This window comes from Epargyreus clarus, unplaced genomic scaffold (genome assembly GCF_041222505.1).
Source record: "Epargyreus clarus isolate Ecla_fem2 unplaced genomic scaffold, WU_Ecla_fem_2.2 ptg000023l, whole genome shotgun sequence".
Classification (NCBI taxonomy): domain Eukaryota; kingdom Metazoa; phylum Arthropoda; class Insecta; order Lepidoptera; family Hesperiidae; genus Epargyreus; species Epargyreus clarus.
In genome coordinates, this window is record NW_027332230.1 from 1,187,061 (window position 1) to 1,214,707 (window position 27,647).

General features: G+C 36.9%; 1 protein-coding gene and 1 long non-coding RNA gene across 2 annotated transcripts in view; both read left to right on the forward strand.

Annotated features, from left to right (window-relative positions):
- LOC140751782 (uncharacterized) overlaps positions 1-27,647 on the forward strand; it is a 592,785-nt gene that overhangs the window by 47,621 nt on the left and 517,517 nt on the right. The window lies entirely within an intron of this gene.
- On the forward strand, positions 793-22,022 carry LOC140752012 (uncharacterized). The gene is made up of 16 exons (XM_073086183.1): positions 793-1,210; positions 3,248-3,354; positions 5,526-5,643; positions 6,220-6,297; positions 7,192-7,314; positions 7,720-7,878; positions 8,430-8,552; positions 8,973-9,116; positions 9,983-10,135; positions 10,832-10,963; positions 11,343-11,502; positions 12,960-13,046; positions 13,746-13,999; positions 14,648-14,761; positions 15,903-16,065; positions 16,856-22,022. The coding sequence occupies exons 1-16, from the start codon at positions 1,127-1,129 to the stop codon at positions 17,665-17,667; spliced, it is 2,811 nt and encodes a 936-aa protein (XP_072942284.1). The 5' UTR covers positions 793-1,126; the 3' UTR covers positions 17,668-22,022.

Below are 27,647 nucleotides of genomic sequence, written 5' to 3' on the forward strand. Positions count from 1 at the left end.
ATCTTCTTTAAGCAGGTTTACGCTATCATCTTTAATATAGTATGGCTCCATTTCGGTTCACAACATAAATTCAACCAACTCTAACAGCAAACGATTTAATTATTATTTGTCTTGTTTGGTTTCGATGTAGTGACGTCACATGACATTTGAGGCAGCACTGTAGCCGTTTTGGGATTTAAAATCCACAGATAAAAAATTGAAAATTTCTTTTTAAAAATTAAAATACTTAGAACGTATTAAAAAATAAATGAAATACTGCATAATTTATGTTTACTTATAAGCTATCATATCCAACATATTTCATATTTTATTGTTATAACTGTCAAGTACCCAATTAGGCACATATGTGCAGTTGGTGGTAGTGCCTCAAAGAATATAGTATCTATATAGGAGGGGCGTATCTAGCTTGCAGGCCAGCGGTGGCACATATACGATGAATAGGACATTTTTTCACTTGTAAAAACTTGGTAGGTGCTTGATATATATTATCATTACTTTTATAGAGATTCTTTAAAAGTAGTGCCAATAAATAAAAACGTATGGCGTTTATCGGGTATTTGAGTAGTTTAATAAAAATTATTCGCTATTTAAATCAAAAAACAACATGTGATTAATTGATCTTAGAACGCATTATGTTACGAGTAAAGAGGGCAGGCGAAAAAGTAAGAAGCCGAGATCGTAAAAATAATTTAATAAGAAAAAACTAGAGGAAAGGAGTAAGGTGGACCAAATGAAAGAAACATTAATAAATAAAATTATAATAAAGAAAGTACAATAAAGTAAGGCTGAAAGGCCAAAAGCCAAGGCCGTAAAACACCTTTAAAAAAAGGAGTAAGGACTAAGGTGGGCAATACTGGTACCTATACATGAAATTGTTCTGTCAAACAAATTAATAATTGTGTTTGTGATTTAAAATGTTAATGTAATGTAATCACACACAAGGACGACAGAAACCGATGATGATTTGATGTTCAGTTTAGTAGTTTCGTTATACCTACATATGTGTAGAACGAAGAACTGTGTACGTTTACGATGACCTTGGAGTAAGCAACAGTCAACAGCTGTCAACTAACCTAACTAAATGTAACAAAGATGATATAAACATTTGTTTTTGTAATATTTCGCCATGAGGAACGTAGTGTCCCACCTTCTAGAAGACAAAATGGATGAAGCAGTCACCCACTATATCAATACCCATCAGCCTGCCGAGGTAAGAGTTATAAAGTTTTTTAAAATTATGAATGAAAGATGTTGTAGAAAAAATCCTGTCACGTTATGGCATCACAATTTTACGTAGCGTTTGTTGTTATGATTTTATTTCCATTAATTTATTATCATGCAATAATATTTATAAAAAAATATTTATAGCACTCTGTGACCTAAACCCGCATTTTAGCCTCGCATTTCTGTGTCCTAAGTAGCCGATTTTTACACCGTACGAATATTAATACACTACCCTCACAGTTGTAAAAAATTAACAACGCTATGAACGTTTCATACTTTTAAATGCCATTTAAAAATTAAAAGTGAGTAATGAGTATTTTGCTTAAAGCTATAATTATGCTCATATTTTATTTTGGACGTATTTATAAATGTTTTTGCCATTGTGTTTATACTAAGCAATAGCATCATTATGAGACTAACTGTTGGGCTTTATCGAGTTTTATTGTTTGTTTTGACTGTGTATTTTCGCTACATACTATAGTAGGAGATATTTCAATTAGGAATAATTATCAAAATTAGCCATAATGCTACTCCAGTAGAATCTCGACTAAGCGACCTATTAGTTGTCGTATTTGTGGCATTCGGATTATCGACAATTTGCATAATTGAGTTTATGAAGAAAAGCTATCTAAACTGATTTAGGTAGGTAATGTTTTTCGACTATTTGTTTGTTACGTATGTATTTTTCATTCTTTGGCAAACTCAAACGACTTCACTAGTTTTGACATATGACGTGTCGTTGGATTCGTCTAAATTGTGGAGATAACATAGGCTATATTTTTAGCAATCGGGTTTTTGTTTTCTATAGTAACTTTTTAGTTGCGATTTGGCGACATTCCGGAATTTAAATGCACATGTCACACAAAATGTGGCTGATTTGCAAAGGTTATTTCAAAGCTACTTGTTCACGTTTGTCAATCCGAATAATCGCGAATATTTATAACTGAGGTCCGGATAATCGATTTTCTACTGTATCACTAGTATTAGTCATGTATTAGTACATTGTGTGATTGCTTATCATTTGAAGAAACATATTCTTTAATACGTTTAGGCGGAGTTCCCATTATAAGTCATTGGTCTAGACGCCTGTATGTAGCCTAAATGGCTTGATAGATTTCGACGTATGTGTGGTGTTAGATTTGTCTTTATCACAAGAGCAGAATAATTATTAAATTTTCTAAATCAAGACTTCTTCACATCAAATTTCAATGGTTTTGGTTGTGTCACATTTTTATTGTTTTTTTTAGTTCATAATTTTTAGTTTCAATCATTTATAAGTTTCAAAATAATTATCATATTTTTTCATATTACTTCACAAGTATAAGCGGGTTTATGTCACACAAGCTATAAAATTGTATACGATAGTTGTGACCAAAGTAGCCTATTATGTGCACGGCGTTTAGCACCCTCGCTGCGCTCGGGCGCTAACTTCACGCCGTGCAAAAATAGGCTACTTTGGCCACGCGTATCGTAATGTACTATTGTTGATGTTCTTTATATGTTAATACCATTTTTTTTAAATCTTTTGTTATAATGCTGTAGTATAGTCAGTAAGATTAATGATAAGCTGTAAAACCTGCTTGTTATTATTATACAAAATCTTTCATTTACTCATGTACCCAAAAATTATAATCAACCCTTTACTTGACTGTACTCTGTAGTATAGTTTCACTAATTGTTCATGGTAAATATTTTGGTACTTTAAGTGTATAGAAAAACAAGCTTTCTTATGGACATGCCTAGGAAATAGCTATTTTGTATTTAATTATATTTATGTACTGCTACCTATTAAGGTAAACTTTTTGCAGGGTTAACAGTATACTATGTTTTTTTACAAGTGTCCAATTTTATGTGAACATGCCATCCCAATTGGTTCATCTCTCTTAAATATTACCTAGAATACCAGACAGATGCAGTTTAATAAACTGTTTATATTTTGATAATCAGATGAAGCCCAAGAGTTTAGTTCATTTTTAATATTATGGTGATTTATTATTAATAAATTTGTAAATATCTTTTTCAGCCTGTCCATGTTGAAGGTAACTCCCTGGCGCTCAATATTCAAGATGAGAGTAGTGGCAGAGTAGTTACTGTGATGCACTCACAGGGATTTGCTTCACAGATGTGCAGGTACAATCTTCATATCCTCATATCATTCATCTTCACCATATCATCATATTCTTCATCATATCATCTTCACAGTAAGTTATCCCAACTCTCCTATCTCACCCAAAGATCAGAACGACCTATTGGATTTTTGTTTATATGTTTGAGCCTAATGATAAAGCAGACAGACAAGTAGAATGCTACCTGATGAAAAATAGTCAATGTCGCCTATGAACATTTGCAACAGCAGAGGAGTCGCCAATGCATCGCCGGCTTTGAAGAAGAGCTCTTTTTGCACCTTTTTTGAAGAGGTCCATGTCATAGCGCTCTGCGAATACCTCAGGAGGAAGTTCATTCCACATCTTGCATGTTCGTGGCAAGAACGTCCGTGCAAATTGAACCGTGGATGACCACCACGGGTCCAGTTGGTGTGGATGGAACTTCATCCTTCGGCGAGTGGTGCGATGGACGAATGGTGATGTAGAAACAATAATTTGTAAAGTGTTATAATGAGTATGATTTGAAAGAGAAGGTTGATACCTTCTCTATCAAACCATACAAGTGTTGTGGTATTGGTGGTGATGTATTTCAAGTGTGAAGCAGTCCTTGCTCCTTTGGCAGGGTGTGTAAGCTGGGTTACTTACAAATGATACAACATTCTTAGTTGTCAGGAGTGGTGATGTATCTGTGATCTACTTCTGGTATTCTATATGATGCTAGTTACAGATGTCCATGAGCTTACCGTCAGGTGATGTATGCTCATTTCCTAATTCACCTCATAAAAAAAATCTATAAACTACAACTAAACACAAGAAAACCATAAGACAAGTAATATATTAGTAGCCACACTAAATTCACAAATCATTTCTAACAGGCAGTGTTTTTTGACCACTATAGTCGTCACAATTTAATAGGCCCATTTTGACACATGCCATCCTAATGTCAATACTGTTTTAAACTAACTTTTTATTAGGCAGTTTACGACCACGTGACAGGTAGACCTTTTGCGGCTTCAAAGCATTCGAAAGAAACCATAATCGATTAACTTTCAAATAATCATAACTTAGAATTACCAATAACTAATTATTCATCCCTTTTCATCAAACAACAATAAAATAATCAGTAACATAATATCATCATAAATACAGTTTACGAGCGATGCCTTATTTATTCTTCTAAACATGATTAAATTTTTAAATTACACTATAATTTATATTCTTTTCTCCTTTTTAAAAAATATTTAGATAATTTAAAAAAATATTTAATAAATATTATGTTTACAAAATATAAAGTAATCTATAAAATACCCACATCGTATTGTATAGATGACTTTATATGGTTGTAATCGATTTGTCGTAAAGTTCTGTTTCTTTGGTTATCGATTTGTATATGACATGCTTAGAGCCTTTTTTTTGTTTACGAGGGGGAAACCTTCAAAAGGTACCCAGTGTCGTAGGAGCGACACGGGGTTATGTGGGATTCTTACTGCACTAAAACCCCCCCGGTGGCCGTCCTCAGCGTTGCCAAGAGGACTCCGGATCTCCTACGGAACGCAACCGGAGTCCTCTGAACGCGTTGCCCCTCCGGGCTCCTCCTAGGTGAGCTTCAGGACTCACCACACCGTCTGGTGTTTACGACGGTATGCGACCACATATACCGCCGTCCTTCCCGGAGTTGCTTGCTGGACGGCTCGACCTCCCAATCTTGCCGCCCGCAACCCCGGAAGCCCCCTTTTAGTCGCCTCTTACGACAGGCAGGGGATACCGTAGCCCTATTCTAGTCCCGGGACTACAGGGACAGACATGCTTAGTGCCTAGCGATGGCATGTGTCAAAATGGGCCTATTAAATTGTGACGACTATAGGCTAAAACTAGTAGTATCCTTCCCTTCTGAAAATGAGCAAGGGTAAGCTGCGAAGAGTATAGGTAAACAGACTTCACCCATAACTTTGATAATCTTATATATAAAATTTTCATGTCATAATGTTAGTTACCGTACTCCTCCGAAACGACTTTACCGATTGTCACCAAATTTTATATGCATATTCAGTAGGTCTGAGAATCGGCTACTATCCATTTTTCATACTCCTAAGTGATAAGGGTTGTTCACCCTTAACATTTTTTTATTTATATGGCAACATAACGTTTGACGGGTCAGCTAGTATTATAGTAAAGTTAACAAACAAATCATTCCAGGCAAGTGGGTGACCAAGTGGGGGATGGGCACTGGGGGGAAGAACTGCTGGACGCAGATGGAAAGCTGGCCGCCATCGTGGCACACTTGGCACAGAACTCCAGACCTAATCAACACAAGGTCGGCTATTATGTATGTTATGAGTTTTTTCATTTATTTTATCTTTTAGTGAAATGCAAACAGGATGAAGGATAAATCTCATTACATTTCTTTAGAAGACAGTAGATTAGTAGTAGCTTATACTTTTTTATGTCCTTAATCTTTATGTGAGAATTCTATTTAAATTGGTTCACCAGTTTAAATATTAACCCTTACATGAGAATTTGTTGAGAGTGATACATTTATGATAATATAATTTGAGAGAATAAGGGTGATAATGGTTAAAAATAAAAGACATGCTGAGTAAATAAGATGATAAAGTAGAATGACAAAGGTAATCTACCTGTCTCCTGATTTTTGTAAAACAATGTATAAAAGTGCCTGTAAGATTAAAAAAAACATAATATGTAATTTACAGAGTTGTGAAATTAAGAGTGGCTTTTGTAGTAAAATTTATATCACATTATAACTCTTTAATCATAGCACCCACTAGCTTTTAGATGCCGACTTTTGAATGTTGATTAGTTGCTTGTTTTGATTATCACCAGGGAAAAGATGTTAACGGAGTTTATCTTAATTCTTGTTGTTGGGTTACAGGTCCCATCGGGAAGATCTGATGTTGATACATCAGTCATTTTAGATGCTCCAATGCGGCTCTACAACGGGCAAAGTTTGGTAAGCTTATAGAAGTTATCATTGTTGTCAGTCAAGATTTTGTTAACTTTTAAGAAGGTAATTTCCAGTGTTAGGTTTTTTTTATAATATGAAGCAGACGATCATGCAGTCCACCTGATGGTAAGTGGCTACTGCCGCCCATGGACATCTGTAATCAATTTCAGATAGGATTAGATATTCGTACCGGAGGTCGGTCACAGATGCACCACTACGCCTAAGGACTAAGCTGGAACGCCTCGGAAAAGCTGGGCCCCCTTACGATACCTTTCAAACCAGAACACAGCAGCGCTTAACACTGTTATAAGGCAGAAATAGGTGTGGCGTTGGTGCCGCCGGAGTCGAACCACAAAGGGTTGTATCACCATCAAAAGTTCTATATAGTATATGTATTTCATTACCAATTCTCTCATCTTCCCATTACTGTCCCAGTGCAAGCGTCTCTCAGAGAAGACCATAGTTTATTGCGCTGGACTAAATTTGCCTATTGTAGTACTTCACACACCTTTAACAACTTTTTTCGTGTCGTTATTGATCTTTACATGTACACACTTATCTAAAATTTCTGGAGAAAACTCCCATCTTATTTAATGTAACATAAAACTATTAGTTGTGACCGTGATTCTTGTCATTTCTCCCGCATTAGGATGGTACGGGAGTACGCCAAGTAGGTCAGACGAGCCGATGACGCAATAAGTAAAATTAATATTATTTATGTGCATTTAAGAAAAACAAGAGGGTCAATTTAATATTCGATATAAGTCGAGTTAAGTATGGAATAAATAATCATACAAAAGTGATTTTTTCAGGAAATTTGGTGTATTTTTTATCCTACCCTGCTCCTACCTGTCTTTTGCCATTTTACAAAAGTATATTTTGAATTAGTTATATTTTTAGGAACAACATCAGGATACGATTGTGGTGCAGGTGCCTCCGTTGCCGCCGTTGCCTCAGTTGCAAGAAATGAAGAGGTGTCAGAATGCGGACTGGTATAATAACAAACCAAAAACTACGTTGAAGGTACAATATACATTTGTGTTTGTTAAAATAAGAACAATGTAACCAATCTGTACCCTTACTATGAGTTTTCACGTTTTTACTAAGATTACTGTTTTTAAATTTGTTTACGTATTTGCCCATAGATTTCGAATCAGTGCCTCTAGCGGACTGTTTCAGAACTGATTGGAAATGTATGGGAAAAACGTAAACAAATACAAAAACAGACATTTTTGTAAAAACGTAAAACTCTTATAAGGGTACAGATCGGACTAACCAAATACTCAGTGTTCTAGTGTTAAAATATTTAAATTCTTTACATAATCCCTGTAAATAAAATGTTTCATCATGTCAATAATTAATTTGCGTTCTAGCAATTTGTTCAGAACAACATTAATTTTTCGTAGTACATTTTTTGTGATTTTTTAGGATGACAGCCCCATTCTAACTGAACAAGACGCACCAGTCATGGAGTTGGGTCCAGGTGCATCGCCAGCTAACAAGCATCAGAGCAAGAAGAGTCTACCACACAAAAAGAGGTTATCTAAAAAGCTGAGGAGGAACAATGGGAATAGCACTCCGCAACAGGTACATACTATTTTATTGGTGAGAACAAACTTGGTATAGTGTACTGGTGTAGTAGAATCGTAAGACCACAGAGACAAATGGAAATGTTAATTAGGTGCAACAATCGTGTCCCTGTAGTCCCCGGACTACAATAGAGTGGTATTGGTAGCCTATGGTAAGAGCCGGCTAAAAGGGGGTATTCACGCTTGTGGGTGGCAACAGTGGGAGCTCGAAGCACCCAGCCAGCGACCCTGGGAAGGACGACGTTTTCCTGGAATATATTTTGAAATTATCAATTCAAATTATTAACAATAATAAATTTTGTAATGAATCGAATATTTTAAATTAAGTAATTTGCATGAGTATGTCATAAGTAAGATTATACCTAATAAGATTATTCTGAATTCAGGTCTGAATTTTGTGGCCAAGATCGTAGCCAAGAGGGGTGAAAGGAACCACTACCCCCTCACTCAATGGAAATACAAAAATCACTGCTCCATACATCATATTGCACACCTGAATTCAATACATGTTACGAATATAATTTAAACAAACATTATGTTTTATCCCAGGATATCGTAGTAATCAACTGCCTGGACGAAGTACCCCAGGAGGAGATATTACCGGACAACTTGGTGACTGCGGTGCAGCATCAGGAACATTTGCCCGAGGACACGCATCACATTGCGCACGAGGTAAAACGTTGTCTACCCATTGCGGTCCCACTGCTGGGCATGAGTTTCTTATAGTGACGGACTTACAACAGTTAGAAAATAATTCACCGCCTTAACCAAGTGTGAATCGGTAGACTTCATACATCTTAATTTTTTTAAGAATTCTGATGTGTGTAGGGATTTTTTTAATGTCTTTCTTTCACCGTTATATCAAGTGATAGTAATTTCTAATATAAATAAAAAGTGTGTGTCTGGGATTCAAACCGCGGTCTAAAACCGTTATTTATAGCGACAAACTTGCTAAATTAGCCGCACTTAAGACTATTACCATATGTCAATGCCTGAAATGAAATATATATTTATTTTGTTTAATTTGTAAGTGCCACTGTAGGCACTTACAAATTGTCAGTTACAGTATTTTTTCTAATCTTTTCTATTCAGATGCGACCAATCTTCATCTGCCAACTATGCGGCGAGTTCTACGGCGATGAGCAGCTGAAGTTCTATCAGCACTTGAAGCAGCATTACGAGCCGCACGCCACCATCATCATTGAGAACCCCGTACCCGACTTAGGTATTGATAAGGTATGATCTTCGATCACTAATAGGAACTAGATACACAATCAGCGACAAAAAAACGGCCTCACGAAAAGAGCGCCCAATTAGACATTTAGGTGCGCTTTTAGGTTAGTAACGTTTGAACGTTCGGATAGTAAACATGCCTCAGTGCTCGTTTAAAAATTGCAAAAATCACACATCTAGGACGCTAAAAAAGGATGGAATATCGTATTTTCGATATGTATTCGTTTTATAAGTATGTAATTGCTATCACTCTGTTTTAAATACTGGTATTTCGTTCGTAAATAATTTATTTTTATGTTTTCGAAATTATCAGCAGAATGTTTAAACCATTTAAGATGATATATGATTTAATTAGCAAGTAAGAAATATTTATTTATAAGCTCTAATTTCACTTGAAATGTATACATGATAGTTTGGGTCAAATCTTTCAAGAAATTTGACTCATTTTTTGGTTTCCGATTGAGCTGAAATTTAACATGCGTATCATCACGTCGATAACCAATTCAAAATAAGACAGGACTCCTATTGACACTTGAGCGGATATTTTGCTGCTCAAGAGGATTAAATTAGATCGCCTCTCATTACGGTTTCTACCTTAGAAAACACATCAATTATAATTTATAACTGTATTGGTATTGGTCGAATAAATGCCTTTAGAGGTTTACTACAGAAAATAGGCCCTTTTAAGTAGTTTTGATAAAGTCACTGAGCATGGCATATGTCATAAATTAAATTCCTTAGTTATTAGTCTTTTCATTATTGTAATTAGGTAAAAAAGTGAGTGGTGCTTTTCAATTTCCAAAACAGCCACTAGATATACTAACATAACCCAAACATTCTTATTAATTTGTTATTTCTATCAATTTCAGATGACAAACACATGCATAGTGGACAATGTGGCTACATTGCCAGATTCCATCGTGGAGCTGTCGCTAGAGAACACAGTGCCCAAGACCATGTACCAGACTATAGACAAGCACATTCTGTACACGTCCAGTGATAAGACGCTTACCTACAATAAGGTAGGTACGAAACTATGTACATTATGTACATACTCGTAAGTTGTTTGGGAAAAGTTTTTTTTTTATAATATAATATAGAAGTAACAGACGAGCTTGCAATCCACCTGATGGTAAGTGGCTACTGCCGCCCATGGACATCTATAATTAACCCCAGATAGGATTAGATATTCCGACCTGAGGTCGGCCGATGCGCCGATACCCCTGCGGACTAAGCTGGAACGCCTCAGAAAAGTATGTCTCTCTTAGTACACCCTTCAAACCAGAACAAAACAGCGATTAGGTAGAAATAAGTGTGGCGGAGGTGCCGCCGGAGTCGAACGACGGTTTATTTTTTCGGAGGTTTATTTGTATCACTTTGACATTAGTGAACGAACAAGATTGGTATTTCACCTTAGTCTAAATCGAAATGGCTTGGTTTGTAAATTCATTATTTTATGTTTGAATTCTATGGCGTCGTGAATGGTCGTCTGCTACTTCTATATAAAAAATGGCCTACCTGGCAAACGTTGTGTTGCTAAATAAATAAAAAAATGTTAAGGTTGAACAACCCTTATCACTTATTTCTCAGATTTCGATTCTCAGACCTACTAAATATGCATATAAAATTTGATGAATATCGGTAAAGCCGTTTCGGAGGAGTACAGTAATTAACATTGTGACACGAGAATTTTATATATAAGATTATGTGTGTTGCAGGTACAGTATTCAATGGCGAGCATGGATAAGGAGGCGAGCGATCCGGAGCACACGTTCAACAACAAGGCCTTTAGGAAACAGAAACATTGCGACACACAATACAAGGATCCACATCCCAACCCTAATTCTAAGGTGAATTGGCTAGTTTTTACATTTATAGCATTTTTGCACAATTGGTATTTTTTGATTGCATTGGGATCCGGTATCAAAATATTGTATTTTTAACATAATTAATTATAACGGTAAAGTTATAACGGCCGTGCCCCTTTTTTGCTTGATTTGGCGGGGCATTGCCGTGCCCCTAGATTTGATAGTAAAAGTAACAGATTATGCAATTTTTTTTAATTAAATCTATATTACAATGACTGCGTATTGTTTTATGTTTGAAATGTGTACAGATATATTGCCTGACTCGTTTGCGATGGGCATTCAGCGTCGCCACGCCCACTTTCGGACACAACCACCGTACTAACCGTTTCAAATCAAAACTCGTTTTGTTTCATGTTCGCAGCTAGAGGACATGGGTGAGTTCAGCGAGCCCGAGGACCTGATGGAGGGCATCCACGTGGCGGTGGACGAGGGCGGCGAGCAGTTCGAGCCGACGCTGCTGCCGCACCTCACCGTCGACAGCGGGCACGTGCACCAGGACCACGTGCGGCACTGGTGTGGCCACAGCTTTATTTATATTACGTCAATATTAGTGAACAATGAAATTGGTTATACAGGCGAAATTTAAACCGATAATGAACCATCCGGGTCTGTTCTAATTTTGGCGTAAATTGTTTTTTTTAAACTTATGAAAATTAAGTCATAGACAATATAAAGATATGGTTTGACTCAACACACGTCGTGCTTTGTGGGTATGTGTGGTGTTTTACTAGTATATTTTTGCGGTAACATTTTACATTAATTGGCGTAGAGTGAAGTATTCGACTGATTTTAAAATGTTTTCTATACTCACAGCCTCACAATTCCTTGTATAGTGTAATGGAAATACATATAGATGAATACACAAACATCCACACCAAGATAAGAGCTGTGAATTTATAATTAATCATCAACACAATATTATATCTTAGTCACATATCATATTCTGGTTGGGGATCGAACCTGGAACATGTGCGTCAGACGGGTATGATGAGCGCTCCGCCACGCAGGTCGTCACGCGTCACGTACAGAGTAAAGCCTGCTCCACATACGCGCGAGAAAAGTACGAGAAACGAGAACGTGGAGCCGATACGAATCGGGCTTTTCTCGCGTTCTCGCGAGAATGTGGAGCGGGCTTTAGACCGGGGTTTTAGTCGTGGGGGAACACTCGAAAAGCGTGAATGTGATAGCCTTCTTGCACTTCAAAGGCTTTCTCGGGCGAGAATAGAGAACGATATCACATTCTCCTTCGGTCTCAGTGCGACCATAACATTGTATGTAGTTGTGTAGGTAGAGCCACTGCACTGACGTCCGTTCTGGATGACGATCGAAAATGCGAATGAGAAGGTCGCATGAGTGTAGATGCCTTCTCGGTTCTCGCGCATTTTCTCGGCGAGACTTCTCTCGTGAGTCTGTAGCCGGTGTAAGACTGTTTGTCCACTGCACCGTCACCGAGCCGATACCGAGAACAAGATTATTTCAGGCCGATTTTAATTATGTCGTGACGGCGATAGTTTGTCCACTGCGACCGATATCGGCGGTTTATTTTGTTCCAGCTGTCACTCGTGTGACAGCTGTGTTCATCAAGTTCCAATGTGTTTTACATCGGCCGGCACATCGGCCCCTCAAAAACTCGGTGCCGATCTAGCGATCACGCCGATTTACTCGAAATATCGGCGGCCGTGATGACGGTACTCAGGTGACGGACGTGCGGTGGACAAACGGCTATAGTAAACGTATGTACGCTACATCGGCGCCGTCGTTAAATATCGGTGTCGGCTCGGTGACAGTGGCTTGACAGTGGTGACAAACGCTTTAACGGTTTATCAAAGCTATCGGTGTGTCAGGTACATGCGGTCATCGGGCAGCGGCGCGGCGGGCGGCGCGTGCGGCGGCGGCGAGTGCGGTGGCGGCTCGTGCGGCGGCGGCTCGTGCGGCGGCGGCTCGTGCGGCGGCGGCTCGTGCGGCGGCGGCTCGTGCGGCGGCGGCTCGTGCGGCGGCGCGGCGGGCGGCTGCGAGCTGTGCGCGCCCGCGCAGCCGCCGCCGCCGCCACGGACCGTCATCAAAGGTAGAGGATTCCGTAGCAACGTAAGGGCATACTAATGCAGCTATGTACCGGTTGGAGAGAGCGGGCAGCGGACGGGTGCCACGAGGGGTCCCGCGCTGTCTTCGTCCCGCTGATATCTTCAATTTGCTATTCGACGCCATTCGTTTCTTTATTCAGAGCGGACTAGTAATTTGGCGCGGACCATACCGAGGATAACTTTATATCAATACTGTTTTAATCAAGGACTGAATATCAGCCGCGAATAACTATTACTGAGCTCCGAAACTGTATTTTCATACGCGTACGATACAATACGGATACGAACACGAATATGATACATCATGACACGACCAGATATAATATGCATTGTATTATGTAACGTCTCATATTCGTGGTTTGTAATATTTATAATATTTTTTTATCTTGTAATACTTTTACTGTCTGCTTGTACACATGCACTGATTTGTTATTTTTCATTAATGACACCAAATAAGCATAAAACCTCACATCCGTACGTAAATTTTGTGGTGCCATTATTTTAACTTCTTTTTATCAAAATTTGCCTCTTTCAGCACTTTTTCCTATTCTTTAACTTTCGAATTTGGACATCCATGCGCATTTGAACAGTTCTTCCTTTTATATAATATACACATTTTTTTGGAAAGTAAACGAATGGTATAAACTGTTCTATGTATTACAAAATACTGACGTGATTGACAGACGAGGTCCTGCAACGTATATTCGACGCGGAGGTACCACAGCCTGAAAGCGAGAGCTTCCCGGAGGCGATGTTAAGCGAGCCCGCTCCGCCCAAAGACGACAAGAAGAAGCCAGCCAAGCGCTTCGAGTGCACGGAGTGCTCGCGCGTGTTCCAACACCGCAACAGCCTGTTCTACCACACGCTGATGCACAGCGAGCGGCATCAGGTCTGCAAGGACTGCGGGAAAGGATTCTACACTGCGTCCGCTTTAAAGGTAACTATATTTACAATATACTTTTTGACATATTTAATTTAATACAAAAAACGTTTCATCCATTAAGCAGCTCGGTGAAGGTCGTCTTATATCGGGATCTACTACTATAAGGTCGTTTGTCCACCGCACCGTCATCGAGCCGATACCGCGAACGAGATTATTTTGGGGCCGATTTTAATATGTCGTGAAACGGCGTCGTATCGTGACCGCAACCGATATCGGCGGTTTACTTTGTTCCAGTTGTCACGCGTGTGACGGCAATGTATGGACAAGTTCCAACGTATTTTATATTGCCGACACATCGGCCTGTCAAAATCTCTGTGCCAATCATGCGGTCTATCTTGTCTAATCTTATCTGGGATCGATTACAGATGTCCATGAGCGGTAAAAGTCACTTACCATCACGTGGACGACGGTGGGTCGGGCACAGGTGCGTCGCTACCCGTGATGACTAAGCTGGAAGGCTTCGGAGAAGTATGTGTCTCTTACATGTACTTTTCCGAAGCCACACCCTTCAAACAAGAACACAGCAGCGCTTAACACTACTGTTATTAGGTAGAAATCGAAGTAGCGGTCGTTCCGCCGGAGTAGAACCACAAAAGATTCTATCATCTTTCGAATCAGTAAAACTTATATCCCATTGTTTAGATCCACAGGAGAACACACAACGACGACCGGCCGTGCAAGTGCGACGAGTGCGGCCGCGACTTCCGCCAGTGGAGCGACCTCAAGTACCACAAGGCTTCCATACATTCCAACCAGGTTTGTAGTGTCTATCGATCGTCGGATGTTGCTCTCGAGTGCTAGGCGTTATGAACATAATCATAGTTTGCGACTCTTTTAATAATATCGCTTGCATCAAAGTTTTGTATTTTTGCTTTGTCCGCAGCATTTTAGAATACGCTTGTAGGTTTTGGTCCCCACAGTATAATATCCACATTGATATACACCATACACACAGACACAAACACACACTCATAAACACAATCACACACACACACTTACATGTACATGCACCTGACACATACTAATTAAGTCAAACACAACCATTAACTTGTTAATTGTACCTGCTTGTAATTTTAATCTCTCATAGTTATTATTTAGTGTAATCCATGTTTGACCATATTATAAGTAACAAATTGTATTCTTCTATTATCGATAAGTGTAACGCTGTTGGATTGCCGAATAAATGAATGAATAAATAAATAAGTAGCCATTGTCGTTATCAGCGTTAACGTTGTGGCTATTTACCGTATTTGACGACAAATTGTGGTTCATGTCAAATCAGCATAAAAATCATCATTACTTTCGGCAGCGTGTTGCAGTCAACATGAACGAAACAACACAAAATGACGATTATGATAATTATGACAGTTCATAATCATCATAATCGTCATTTTCAGCATTATTGCAATAATAAATGTCCCTTGTGGTGGTGTGGAAGCTGGTAGAACCCTTTGTGGTTTGACTCCGGCCGCACCACTGCCTCACCTATTTCTGCCTCAAAACAGCAGTGTTAAGCGCTGCTGTGTTCTGGTTTGAAGGCTATGGTAAAGGAGACACACTTTTCTGAGGCGTTCCAGCTCAGTCCTCGGGGTTAGCGGCGCATCTGTGGCTGACCTCAGGTAGTTATATGTAATCCTATCGGGGGTTGATTACAGATGTTCATGGGCGACAGTAGCCACTTACCGTCAAGTAGCAGACGAGCATGCAGTCCGCATGCTCGTCTGCTATTCCTATATTACACATAAAAAAATATAACTATCTTGATACTATTGTCGCCATTGCCTCTATAAACACAATAATCATAATTATTATCACCATTATCTGCACCAAGCATTTTTAGGATTCACTAAACGACATATATATTTTTATCAATGTAAATCCATACCGTATATTGCAGAAACACTTCAAGTGCGAGTTCTGCGGCAAGGAGTTTGCTCGGCGGTATTCGCTGAGTGTGCACCGCCGCATACACACCGGCGAGCGGAACTACAAGTGCGACTTCTGTTCTAAGACCTTCCGCGCCTCTTCCTATCGTCTGAGTCACATGCGCACTCATACAGGTCGGTACAATTTACTTATTTTAGTATTAATTTATAGTGGGATTTTTTCGCTGGGCGAACACATCGTCCCGTAAAAACAGACTATAAAGCAACTTTTAAGAGATTTTAAATTGCGCACATATGGAGTTTCTTTTGCCATTTCCTCTCCATAACGAACCACTTTCCAAAGCGGTAGTAGTTTGTTGATGTTAGAAAAAAATCTATATGAATCAATTTTGAATAAATGAGATTTGAATTTGAATTTGAATTAAAAAAAAAAGCATAATAAAACATATTTTTTTTTATTATAGTTCGGTACAATAAATGCCAGTATGTTCTAGACTGATGGGTTTTAGGAAGGAGTTTCAATTTAGTTCTCAGGGGCAGCAAATAATCAGCGAAAGGTTCGGAATTCGGAAAAGGACTCTAATGATTTTGGCAAAATGGCAACGACATTAACCAATTGCCGACAGATAAACTGCGGACACATTTTCTCCAAATATACGAAATTAAAGCTATTGTTTACGGCTTAAGACATTTATTTCTTATTCGAATACAATTCATTTATACCGAATGTTTATTGTCTATGCTGACTTACATAACTGGTTGTCATCTTCTTTTTTGTTGTACTTTTTAATCTTCTCCTAACTTCTCTTATACATTGTGTCATTTCCTTTCCATAACGCCTCTAGCATATTTTTCCCATATTATTGTATTCTTTCCATTTACATTCTAACTTTTTTCTTATATTTCCCAATCTGTTATATTCCGCCTGTATAAGTTTTATTAATTATTTTCTTCTACTTTTCAGGAAGTAAACCATACCCGTGCACTATATGTGACAAGGCATTCCGGGTGGCGTACGATCTCAGGCGGCACATGGTCATACACGATAAGGTTCGCCTCAGGACGTCGCAGGACCAGAAGAAGGCAAAGGACACTAAGGATAAGAAATCAGCACAAGAGCAGAATTCCAATGCAGAAATTAAAGTGGAAGTCCCGTCTAAGGACGCATCGCCCAATACTGAACCTGAGAAGAAGACTGCAGCTTGCACAGTCCTAAAGGGATTACTAGATAAAAAGCAAACGAAATCTACGAAGAAGACTCCAAAAAAAGGCGCCCCAAATGTTACAGTGAATTCAAATCGCGCAGAGGGACAGTTCAAAGTCAACACTGAGTATACGAACAATGTTGAAGTCTTCGACACGCGACAAGCCGATGACACTAAATTCAAAGTGTACTCAGCTGACCATGTTATAGGCACGTCATACAAGAAGGATATGTATCCCGAACATATGGTTAGGTTAGATAATGATAAGTTGACTGACGAACGCGACCTAGCGATGCTCAGGCCGATATTTAGGAACCAACAAATTTGTGATACCGGCGAATCGGAACGCTTAGTGTTCAATAGAGAAACGTCGACCACGGACGGAAAGTTGCAAGTGTTCACGCAGGTTGAGAAGAATAAGGAATACTCAGGCACGGTACCACCGAACTTGGTGTCCTTAAGTGATATTAGGGATGTGGTAAGAGACAGGACGGATGGACTGCACAGTGAAGCGTTAGAGAATGGTTTCTTCGAGAGATTGACTGCTTTGTACAATATACCGGCTGTATGAAACTCGTTGCGAACACGTCACTTGAGACCTCCCTTATGATGTTGATCAATTATACAGTGAAATTGTGGATTTATAGCGAAATTGTGAAAGTGCTATCCGTTATTATGCAATCTGTGATAGAGAACTCAATATATATCATTGATGAGGCCAAAAACTTATTAGTGTAACTATAGAACCCTGATTTGTACTACCTAACATAGACTTCACATAATAGTAATATACTAAAACCTTTATTTTTACTTGGGCCAAACTTATTTTAGAAAATCAATGGTCAATTTTTTCCTTTCGTACCTTGAGATATTGACATGCTTAGTTTTTTATTAAGAAGAATAAGCCGTATGTATATACCTGTAGATAGTACGCTCATTTGCCTTAAAATTTAGAAATGTTATGTTCTTGAACTTGCAATAAAATTATGAAATAATATAGTCTTATAATGCTAGTAGGGAACTTAAGACTTAATAACTTATTCAATATTATAATTATTAAGATGTTATCTAAGTATGTCTTTTTAATATCGGTTGCTAGCATAATAAAACAAATGTATAATAACGATGAAATAAAATAAATCTTAAAATTAGGAAACAATCTTAAGTCTTATATTTGGGTTATTATATTATAATAAGATGTATTTATTTTATGTTTTCTGTTATATGAAACACTTAAGGCCCGGCCAAACAGGATGCGTATTCTAGCGCCGCGTACGGCGTAATTTACGCCGCGGGGTTCGGGGCAATACATATTGAAGGTGGTAGAACCCTTTGTGGTTCGACTCGGGCGGCACCATCGCCGCACCTATTTCTACCTCATAACAGCAGTGTTAACCGATTCCGTGCGGATGGCACAACAGTTGTGCCATGCCATTTCTTTTGTACATGGCGGGTGGCACCCGAGAGGTGCCAAAATTTGAAGCCATAAAACTCGAATAAATCGACATTTATCAAAGTTGTTCTGAAAACAAAAGTGTCTTTATTTATCACGTAGTTCCTTCCTAGAATGTCAGTTTCAGCAGATCACGTGATTTCACATACTTCAGGGATTGTAAACCTTTCAAAAAAATATATTATAATATTTTGCAAATTACTGTGATTGTATTACTATAATAGTACCTACTTTTCGTTAATAGTAAGCCAATAGAAACTGGATTAAAATATTCGTACTTTGGTGTTTATCTTTGTCTGAATAAATAGCGCAATCAATTTCGATATTCTATTAGAAACCTATCCATTAATAATTTGAAATAGGGTTATTATTTTAATAATTTGTACGAAACATTCCATACATCATTTTTATGCAAACTCACTCTGAAGTGGAAATAAAAAGGGTTGTATTGAACCCTAGCAAATTGACCTTCATAACGTAAAGTTTAGAGTACTACTACAACGTATTGTTTTTTAAGGAAGTGTTGCGATGCTAGGTATAAGATTATGCACAAAAATAGGATCAAAATAAGACATTCACGTAGGAATATTTTATTTTTTGCCTGAAATCAGTATTTAGAAATAAAAACACAAAAACTTGAATATCTCAAAAACAAATCACTATCGGCTAGGGTACTTAATGACAACATCTATTGCAAATGAGCTCTACTTTTACCCCTTCAAGGGAATGTATCGAATTTTCGGTAACCCTGTATATCGTTCTATACAGGGTGAATCTCCATAAAGTGCACATATAGAAACAGGTAAAATTAAACCGTATTTTGTCGACAAAAAAAATATAAAAAAAATAAAAAAAATTTTTTTTTGGGCTTTACGACCTTTTGAATTTTTTTTTGGGAATTGTGCACCTGAAGTAAATAAATCGCTATAACTTTTAAACTAAGAGGGTTATCAGGTTCAAACAAAAATAACAATGATTGCCAATGATAGGTCGTACTGATCCATGAAAAAAAAAAAACAAAAAAAAATCATCTTCCCAGGAAAAAAATGTCAGATTAGTGCAAAAAAGCACTTTTTTTAGGTAAAATTTTCAGTAATCATCAATTTCCTCAAAATAATCTAGGCATTTTATTTTTTTATTATTGTTTAATGCAATTCTACGTCGTATTAGCTTTCAAACACTAAAAAAACCACGCCTCTAACTCAAGTATAAAGTTTGCTAGGAACGTTTCAAAAAAGATACTCATGACGCGACGCACGTGCGCCCTAATAAAACTGGTATAGTCCGACCCATAATTAGATGTCCAAAATATAAACAAAGAAAACTATCAAAAATATGTTTCAATGGTAAATTCATGGTAGTTTCTTATTTTTGACGATATTAAAGTGATAAAACTGTATTAAAATAAATCTTTAATAATTAAAAAAAAACACTAGTTTGTATTAAAAATGTTATTTATTACCAACACCCTTAAAAACTGCCTTTGTTTAAGCGCTCGTAGGAAACTTTATACTTAAGTTAGAGGCATGCTTTTTTTAGTGTTTGAAAGCTAATACGACGCAGAATTACATTAAATAATAAAAATAAAATAAAAAGCCTAGATTATTTTGAGGAAATTCACGATTACTGAAATTTAACCTTAAAAAATTGCTTTTTTCACACTAATCTGACTATTTTTTTCTGGGAAGATAAGCTTTTTTATTTTGTTTTTTTCATGGATCAGTACGGCCTATAATTGGCATTCATTGTAATTTTTGTTTGAACATGATAACTCTTTTAGTTCAAAAGTTATAGCGATTTATTTACTTTAGGTGCACAATTCCAAAAAAAAAACTTCAAAAGGTCGTAAAACCCGAAAAAAATTTTTTTTATTATTTTTTTTATTTTTTTTGTCGACAAAATGCGGTTTAATTTTACCTGTTTCAATATGTGCACTTTATGGAGATTCACCCTGTATAATGTGTATGAGCGTAAACTTAATATACGGGGTGATTATTACTTTTTGAAAATATGTTTTACCCTAGCCGGGAATCGAACGAGTTCATTTAAAAAAAAAATACACTCTCTATATTATTCCACTATCTAATTCTAATAGTGTTGCTTATAAGGATCAAATTCTGGGAAGTAATTATAAATGAGAAACTAAAGGAAAAGCCTCAATTTTAAGAAATTACATATTTTTTATATTAATTTGGCAGTTAAATTCCCGCCGTTTATTAATTTCAACATTTCGCAAATTAACAATTTTTTTGGCCTATTGTTTTAAATCATTCGAAAGCGGACGTTTTGTTCTCCAAGAATTTATATTTTTATGTACGACTTAGTTAAGGTTACTTTTAGGACCATTTTAATAGATTTTCAACTTGCTATGCTATCTCGTTCGATTCCCGGCTAGGGCAAAAAATATTTTATAAAAGTAATAATGTAGTTTTAGTTTTTATCAAAATCGGCCCCGTAACTTTCAGCATTTTCCGCTTATCTTATAGTTTCGGATTTGGCCCTGAAGGCTCGTTTGAAGAATTCACCGTGTATATGTCTTCCGTAACGCGGCCGCGCAGGCACGGGCAGTGCCTTGTATTGTATTGTACAGAAAATATTATTGTGTCTGACACGACATGTCGTGTCAGACACAATAATATTTCATATTATACCTACAGAAACATGTTTCTGTAGGTATAAATGAAACCTTATTACATTTACAAAGGGCGATACTGTTGCCGCTACATGTTATATTTTTTTTTTTTAAATCATTGACCCAATAACTACGGATTTTTACGTTCAAGCGTCCAAACTAAGAGTGATACAATTTGGAGAAGTCCTACAATGACGGACTTGCTATTTTGCTATTAACTGTAACAAAAGATATGCAAAAGAAAAAAACTGGAATGTATTTTTTTCAATTTAGTCTTTTTATCGCTCCGAAGTTTTATTGATACTTAACAATGGTATATACTAACGTCCGTTATTAATATTCAATCTATCCGATGTTTTGTCTATTAACGATGGACATTTGTCAATTTGTAGTATGTAAAATGTCAATTTGTAGTATATACAAATATGACAATTCCTAGTATGTTGAAATGGTGAAATGTTTGGTAAGCAAAATATGAAATAGATTGATTATTAATAAAGAACGTAGGCGGAGCCACATTCGAAATGTTTTTCCGGCATATTGTAATTACAAGCATTAGTTTTATGTACATTAATCTTGATATTCTTTATAATACATTAATTGTATTTATATTTTATTTTCCATAAACGTAAATCAAGAAAAAGTGGATAAACCAAAATGTACCATTATAGACTGAAATGTATTAGCATTAGGATTAATTTAGCTCGTACGCTGACAGTCTGTTCACAGTACAATTGTGAATTTAGGCAATTTTGTATATTCGTAATACGTAACTATGGTGTAAATATTAAAATAATAATAGTTATTAACTTTTTCAAAGAAATAAAGGAATTACCTGTTACTGGTGTTTTTTTAATAAAACTATAAGCGAAGGTCCCACACGCAGAGTTCTGGGTTTAATCCTCGGCTAGGTGGACATCTCAATGATAAGTTTAGATTTATACTCAATATTTTGGTGTTTGTGTACTTGTCTTTCTCCAATGAACACTATATTAATTACACTTTAAATACGCAAATTATTGTGATAAAATTTTGTACACACGGTGCTTCAGAAAACAGGGTTCCTTTTATTCCGAAAAAGAGTATCGTTCCCGAGGGATAGATAAAAATCTCTGTCCGCGAGCAAAGCTGCGGGTAACAGCAAGTTTCATATAAATAAATATGAATTGGTTACTGGGACTAGCACTTTTGGTAGACTAGTATTTCTCGGAAATTAGCAGATTACTTCCTCTGTTTACATTAAGATGACTGCTACCATCGGCTGACAGGGAAGTTCAGTCGGCCGTCGTTTATACCTGTGCACTCCAACGTCAAACAACTAAGTGTTTACACTAGATAACCCTTCGGCGAATAAGCGAAATACCGTTTACAGTCATTTATATGAAAATACAGTCGATAGGACGGATATAATAAATGTCTTATGCTTTTCGCTCTCCACCTTACTAGTAGGTTCTCAGACATTCCCGGGTTGAAATTCAAATGGGGAGAGTATCTGGTCTCGGCGACCCCTACGAAACCGTCGATTAATAATTCTTGCTGTAGTAATCGTACTTAGCTGTGAGTGTTACCGCATCAGATCCATCTACCTGCAAGTTCTTAGAAAGACGTTATTGTCCAATTTCATGTCCTTAATTTGTATTAAGAACAAACAACACACGCGATTGTTCGCATGGGTTCCTACGACATTAAAGAAACGGAAGTGGCAGGACTGTGTAAATTTTTCCATTGGAGAGTTTTACTCTGTGACATTTTTTGTACACATATTAATTTCAGTCCAAACATATCTGTACACTAACGTTATTTCCTCACTAAATTTAATAATCTTAATTTGACTCGTTTACCTCTCAGCTTCCGTATTTATCTTGACCAAAGCGCGGTTCGCAGCAGCGCCACGCACGGCTGACTGGCTGGCGGGAGCGAAAAAACCAACACACATGCCTTGAATACAGAAAATGTAACTAATTTAACTCGTGACTTGTGGCAGCGCTATGTTCGTCGTGGGAAAGTGTTTGGATGTGGTATGTCTAATAATAAAATAGTTTTTCAAACGTGGGTATGGTTTTAAATAATAGATTTATCAAGTTTACTTCCGAAGTTTAGTATTTGTAGATGTGGCCATGGAAATTATCCTTGTCGAAGAATGTCCACTAATTATTTAAGGTAAAATCTGATAATAAATTAATAACAGTTCATTTACATTTCTAGAAACAGGTAGGTTGTCGTACATAATTCACTGATACAAAATATAGGTTACCATCAAACCATTATAATTATTCTTGCTTAGAGTAACTCAGAAAAATGTATTTGTACTGATCAGAAAATTGCTTAATATTAATCAGTACCTACCAACTACCTACCTACCTACCTACCTACCTACCTACCTTACCTACCTACCTACCTACCTACCTACCTACCTACCTACCTACCTACCTTGTTGTACCTACGTGTACATTTTGAGTGTCTATCTGAAAAAATATTTTCTGTATTTCTTCAAATAACTGAAGACGAAAATATCACATCCAGTGAAGATTTCGCTACTCTATGTTGACAGAGTGATGCACGTATGGTCGGCAAACGGCGGCTTCGGGGGCAGTCGTGCGGTTGTAATGCACGGGGTTCTAAGGCTAAAACAATTCTAATTCGCTTGATTTTACGTAACACAAAGCAACATTTGAGCAACTCATTCAATGAAAACGTTATTTTTTATAATGATTACAGCAAATGAGTAAGTATTATTTTAATTCTTAGGTATATCATAATAAACAAATCCTACCTATAATATTACAATGTTGAATCTTCTTATCTACAGAACCACTAGATAATGTGGCATACGCTACATAGCTTAATGTTGCTTATATGAAAACGCATAGGTATGAAAGTAGCCAAAAGGGTAACTAAAATAATCCTCATAGATAAGTATAGATATCTCACCGCCTTGTAATTGAAGGAAGCCATTAAATGTCTTAAACGGCTGACAATTCTGCCCTCCAATTGCTTTCATAAACATGCATCGCACTGATCGTAAGTACATATTTCCACAAAAATCGTAATATCCTACTTCGCAATCGGAGTTTTTGTTTTGGCTTAAACCTGAGCGTATCGGGTCGAACATTGTATTCCTGTGGGAAAATTCCTGGGAATCCCGGTACAACGCGCGTGGTGGAGGCTTACGGCGTGTTACTGTATCGCTCAGCATTCCCACCCCTGCATACGCGATGAGGAAGGACGCAACGTCTATTTGCCACACTTTGTCACAAATTAAAGGACACCACACAGAGTTAAGTATATTTATATTACAAGCACAGACTAAAATAAAGTAAAAAACATTGCACCTAAGCTAAATAAAAACTTGAAAATATAAGACGTAACAATAAAAGTAGTGCTTTGTAAACTCATAGCCCCAATGCCCGTAAGCATACATCCAATTTACCCTCGAAAAATATTTCCCTGCGCAATTAGGTGAAAAGCAATCAAATACGATTGTGTCAGCTTCTGCTTTTGCAAGAGCCAATATTTTTTTTTATTGCAAATGACGCATATCATAGGAAAAACATTGTGGGGACACACACACCTGAGTTCTTTAAAGAAAGTTCTCAAAGATTGTGAAGTTTACTTATTCTTTGTATGTTACATTTATTTTAATATCTGATAATAAGCAGCTACAGACTCTTTTTAAATGGGCGCTTTTAAAAATCTAATTCAATAAAATTGGAAATTCTCCTATCCCCATACACTCAAGACCACTCGAGACACGTCTACAACCCCGCGTTTGCATTCTGCCCACGGAGCGTGTATCCCACAAGTGGGATACTAATGCATTTGTGATTGCATTGCCATTGTCCAGTGAGAGATTAGGGAGCTTATCGTTAAAGTGCGGTATGGGGAAATGTGGAATGGATGTCTAGTGGTTACCTAGTTAGGTAGGTTCCTACTATTTTATATGCGAAGATACCATTTAACTAATATGTCTATTTTTTTACCTTATTTACACAAAATATGTACTTCTATCATTCATTATATGAAGAATAAAATAAATGATAATAGATTGCTATAAGAATACAAAGTTATTATATAGGTACCATTCTGCGACTACCAATGAAATGCTCAAATAATATTAAGTGTAGACCAATCTTGGAGCAGTAAATTAGAAAATTTCCTGCGGCATTATTGTCTGTTATAGTTAATTTCGGAAGTCGTGTTAAAAGTTGTGTAAGCGGGTAATCAGAAGTTTGGTTGTCGCATTGTGGCGGCTCTAATCAAGTTCTAACAAGATCGCTCTAAAGCCGCCTGCACAAAGTTTTACTTGGTTTAAAATGCATTCAACTATCAGATGAAAATTCTTTACAAAATATCAGTAAATAGATATTATTTTGTTTAGTTTACTTAGGATAATGTCTTACCTTCCCAAGTAATATAAATGCGAAGGTGAGTTTGCTGTTGGTTCTTTACTATTTCACTATAAGAACATAACCGATTGTCGTGAAATTTTGTACACCCGGGTTCAGAAAAAGTATAATATGGTACTTTTCTATCCCGAAACATAATACCGTCCTCGAGGGATAAATAAAGGGAAAAATACTTCTATCCGCGAGTGAAGCCTCGGGTAAAAGCTAGTTCGTTGTAGTTATGACGAGCAATATACATTTAGAAATTAAAGAGAGATATGACTTCGATATTTAAATCGGTAGCATATAAGTGATTTGGCGTTTAATAAATCATTCATAGACATTTTCGTTCGATACCAACTGCGAATAATTCCTATGTTTGCTTTTCAATATTTTAAAGTTGTCACGTGAGTGATAAATATAGATTGATTTTTTAAATCTACCAGGTAGGTATTTATTTTATCGATAACTCTAGTGATTTTTAAAAAAAGGTTGGTCCATTCGCCCCGAGATTTATAGATGTCTGTTAGATTAAATTAAAAAGGGCATAAATTGCGCTTGTTTATTTTTACTCTATATTTGTTTAAACGTCTTTCTGAAAATCCTAATTCAGAAAATTAAATGAAATGTTCATTTAAACTTAAAGCCTATGTGTAGTCTCCTTAACAGTATTGATAAACGAACCAAATGAAGTGTAAGGGAACTTCCAACGGTAAAGTTATATAAGCCGAGATTTGATCTTAAACAACAAACAACTGTTTATTTTCATTTATATGACACCTGAATAAATTGGATATTTGGCAAGATAAAATGAGGCTTTTTATACAAGTATTTTCCGCGTAAAACTGCTAGTGCGCTCTGAATATAGAGATGAATCGCGTCGCCATAGCTAATTGTATGACTACACCTGCTCGCAGCAACTTCACAGCGGACTAGCCGTTTGGCGCGAACTATACATAGTTACGAAAAAAATAGTTACGCATAACTAATCGGTTAACTTAACGGTGTAACTGTTTAATCTGTGGTATGAGTGAGGTATCTCATTTTATCATAATGGAGTCTAAATATACCTAGACTGCAAAAAAGATACAGAGTTTTTCATTTTAGTACCTACGTAATTTGCAAGTTACATAGTCAATATCTTGGGGTATATTTTTTAAAAATATTTTTTTAATTCTCATTGATTTTATTAAAAGAAATGATTAGAAGTTATCATCATCATACGTATCAGTCATTCAATATTTATTTTGGTTTTATTGAAAAAAGGATGATATTTAGTTTAATACTGTTTAAAAACAATAAAATAGTACTTACTTAATGCTATTCCTAGTACATTCACATTAAAGATCGAGTCTTACTTCAACGTTAATGGTTAATAAATATGAAATATCTCCTACAACTTCTAGGGTCCCTTTATATTGCATCGCATTGGCTAATAAGACAATAGTGCCCATAATTCTCCAGGGGTTTAGAAGCAATCTGAAGGTATCGGCGATAAAAATGCGGAATCCTCTCGCAGCGAATGGAATTGCGTATTGGGGCTCAGACAGCGCAGTATGCTACGGAACCCGAACGCTTCAGAGTTCTCCACCATAGATTAGAGAGTGGGTAGAAACGTCTATGGCAGATTAAGACACTAAGCAAAAGGAGATATCGACAGGTTAGGTCATAGTACCTTTAGCAGGGGTTTCAATCGACCACTCGATCAATCGAATCGACAGCTCGACTCCGTTACATTAAGATGACAAATTTCAGTTCCTAAACAATGCAGAAGCGCTGCATGTATGTGTACGGGTAAATTGAACATTGAGGATCGACTCCGTCAGCTCGTTCAAACAGTATAAGCTCATATTGATGTAGGCGGCCGTGCTACGAAAGTTTCAGTTTGGAAAGAAAAAAACATTAGAAAACTTTAATAGCGTAATTGAAACGTGTTAAATGTTTTATAAATATTTAAATATTTACTAATGAGATATAAATGACTTACTTTTCATGGAGATTTAACGACTAAGATTTTTTTCATGTGATCTTATTGCATGATTATTGAAATAATAACACAATACAGGAATAGGTATAGAGGA

Coding starts and splice junctions, on each gene's coding strand:
- LOC140752012 (XM_073086183.1), top strand. CDS start 1,127: ATGAGGAACGTAGTGTCCCACCTTCTAGAAGACAAAATGGATGAAGCA. Junction 6,298..7,191: donor TCTACAACGGGCAAAGTTTG/GTAAGCTTATAG, acceptor TTATATTTTTAG/GAACAACATCAGGATACGAT. Junction 14,000..14,647: donor ACACTGCGTCCGCTTTAAAG/GTAACTATATTT, acceptor CCCATTGTTTAG/ATCCACAGGAGAACACACAA.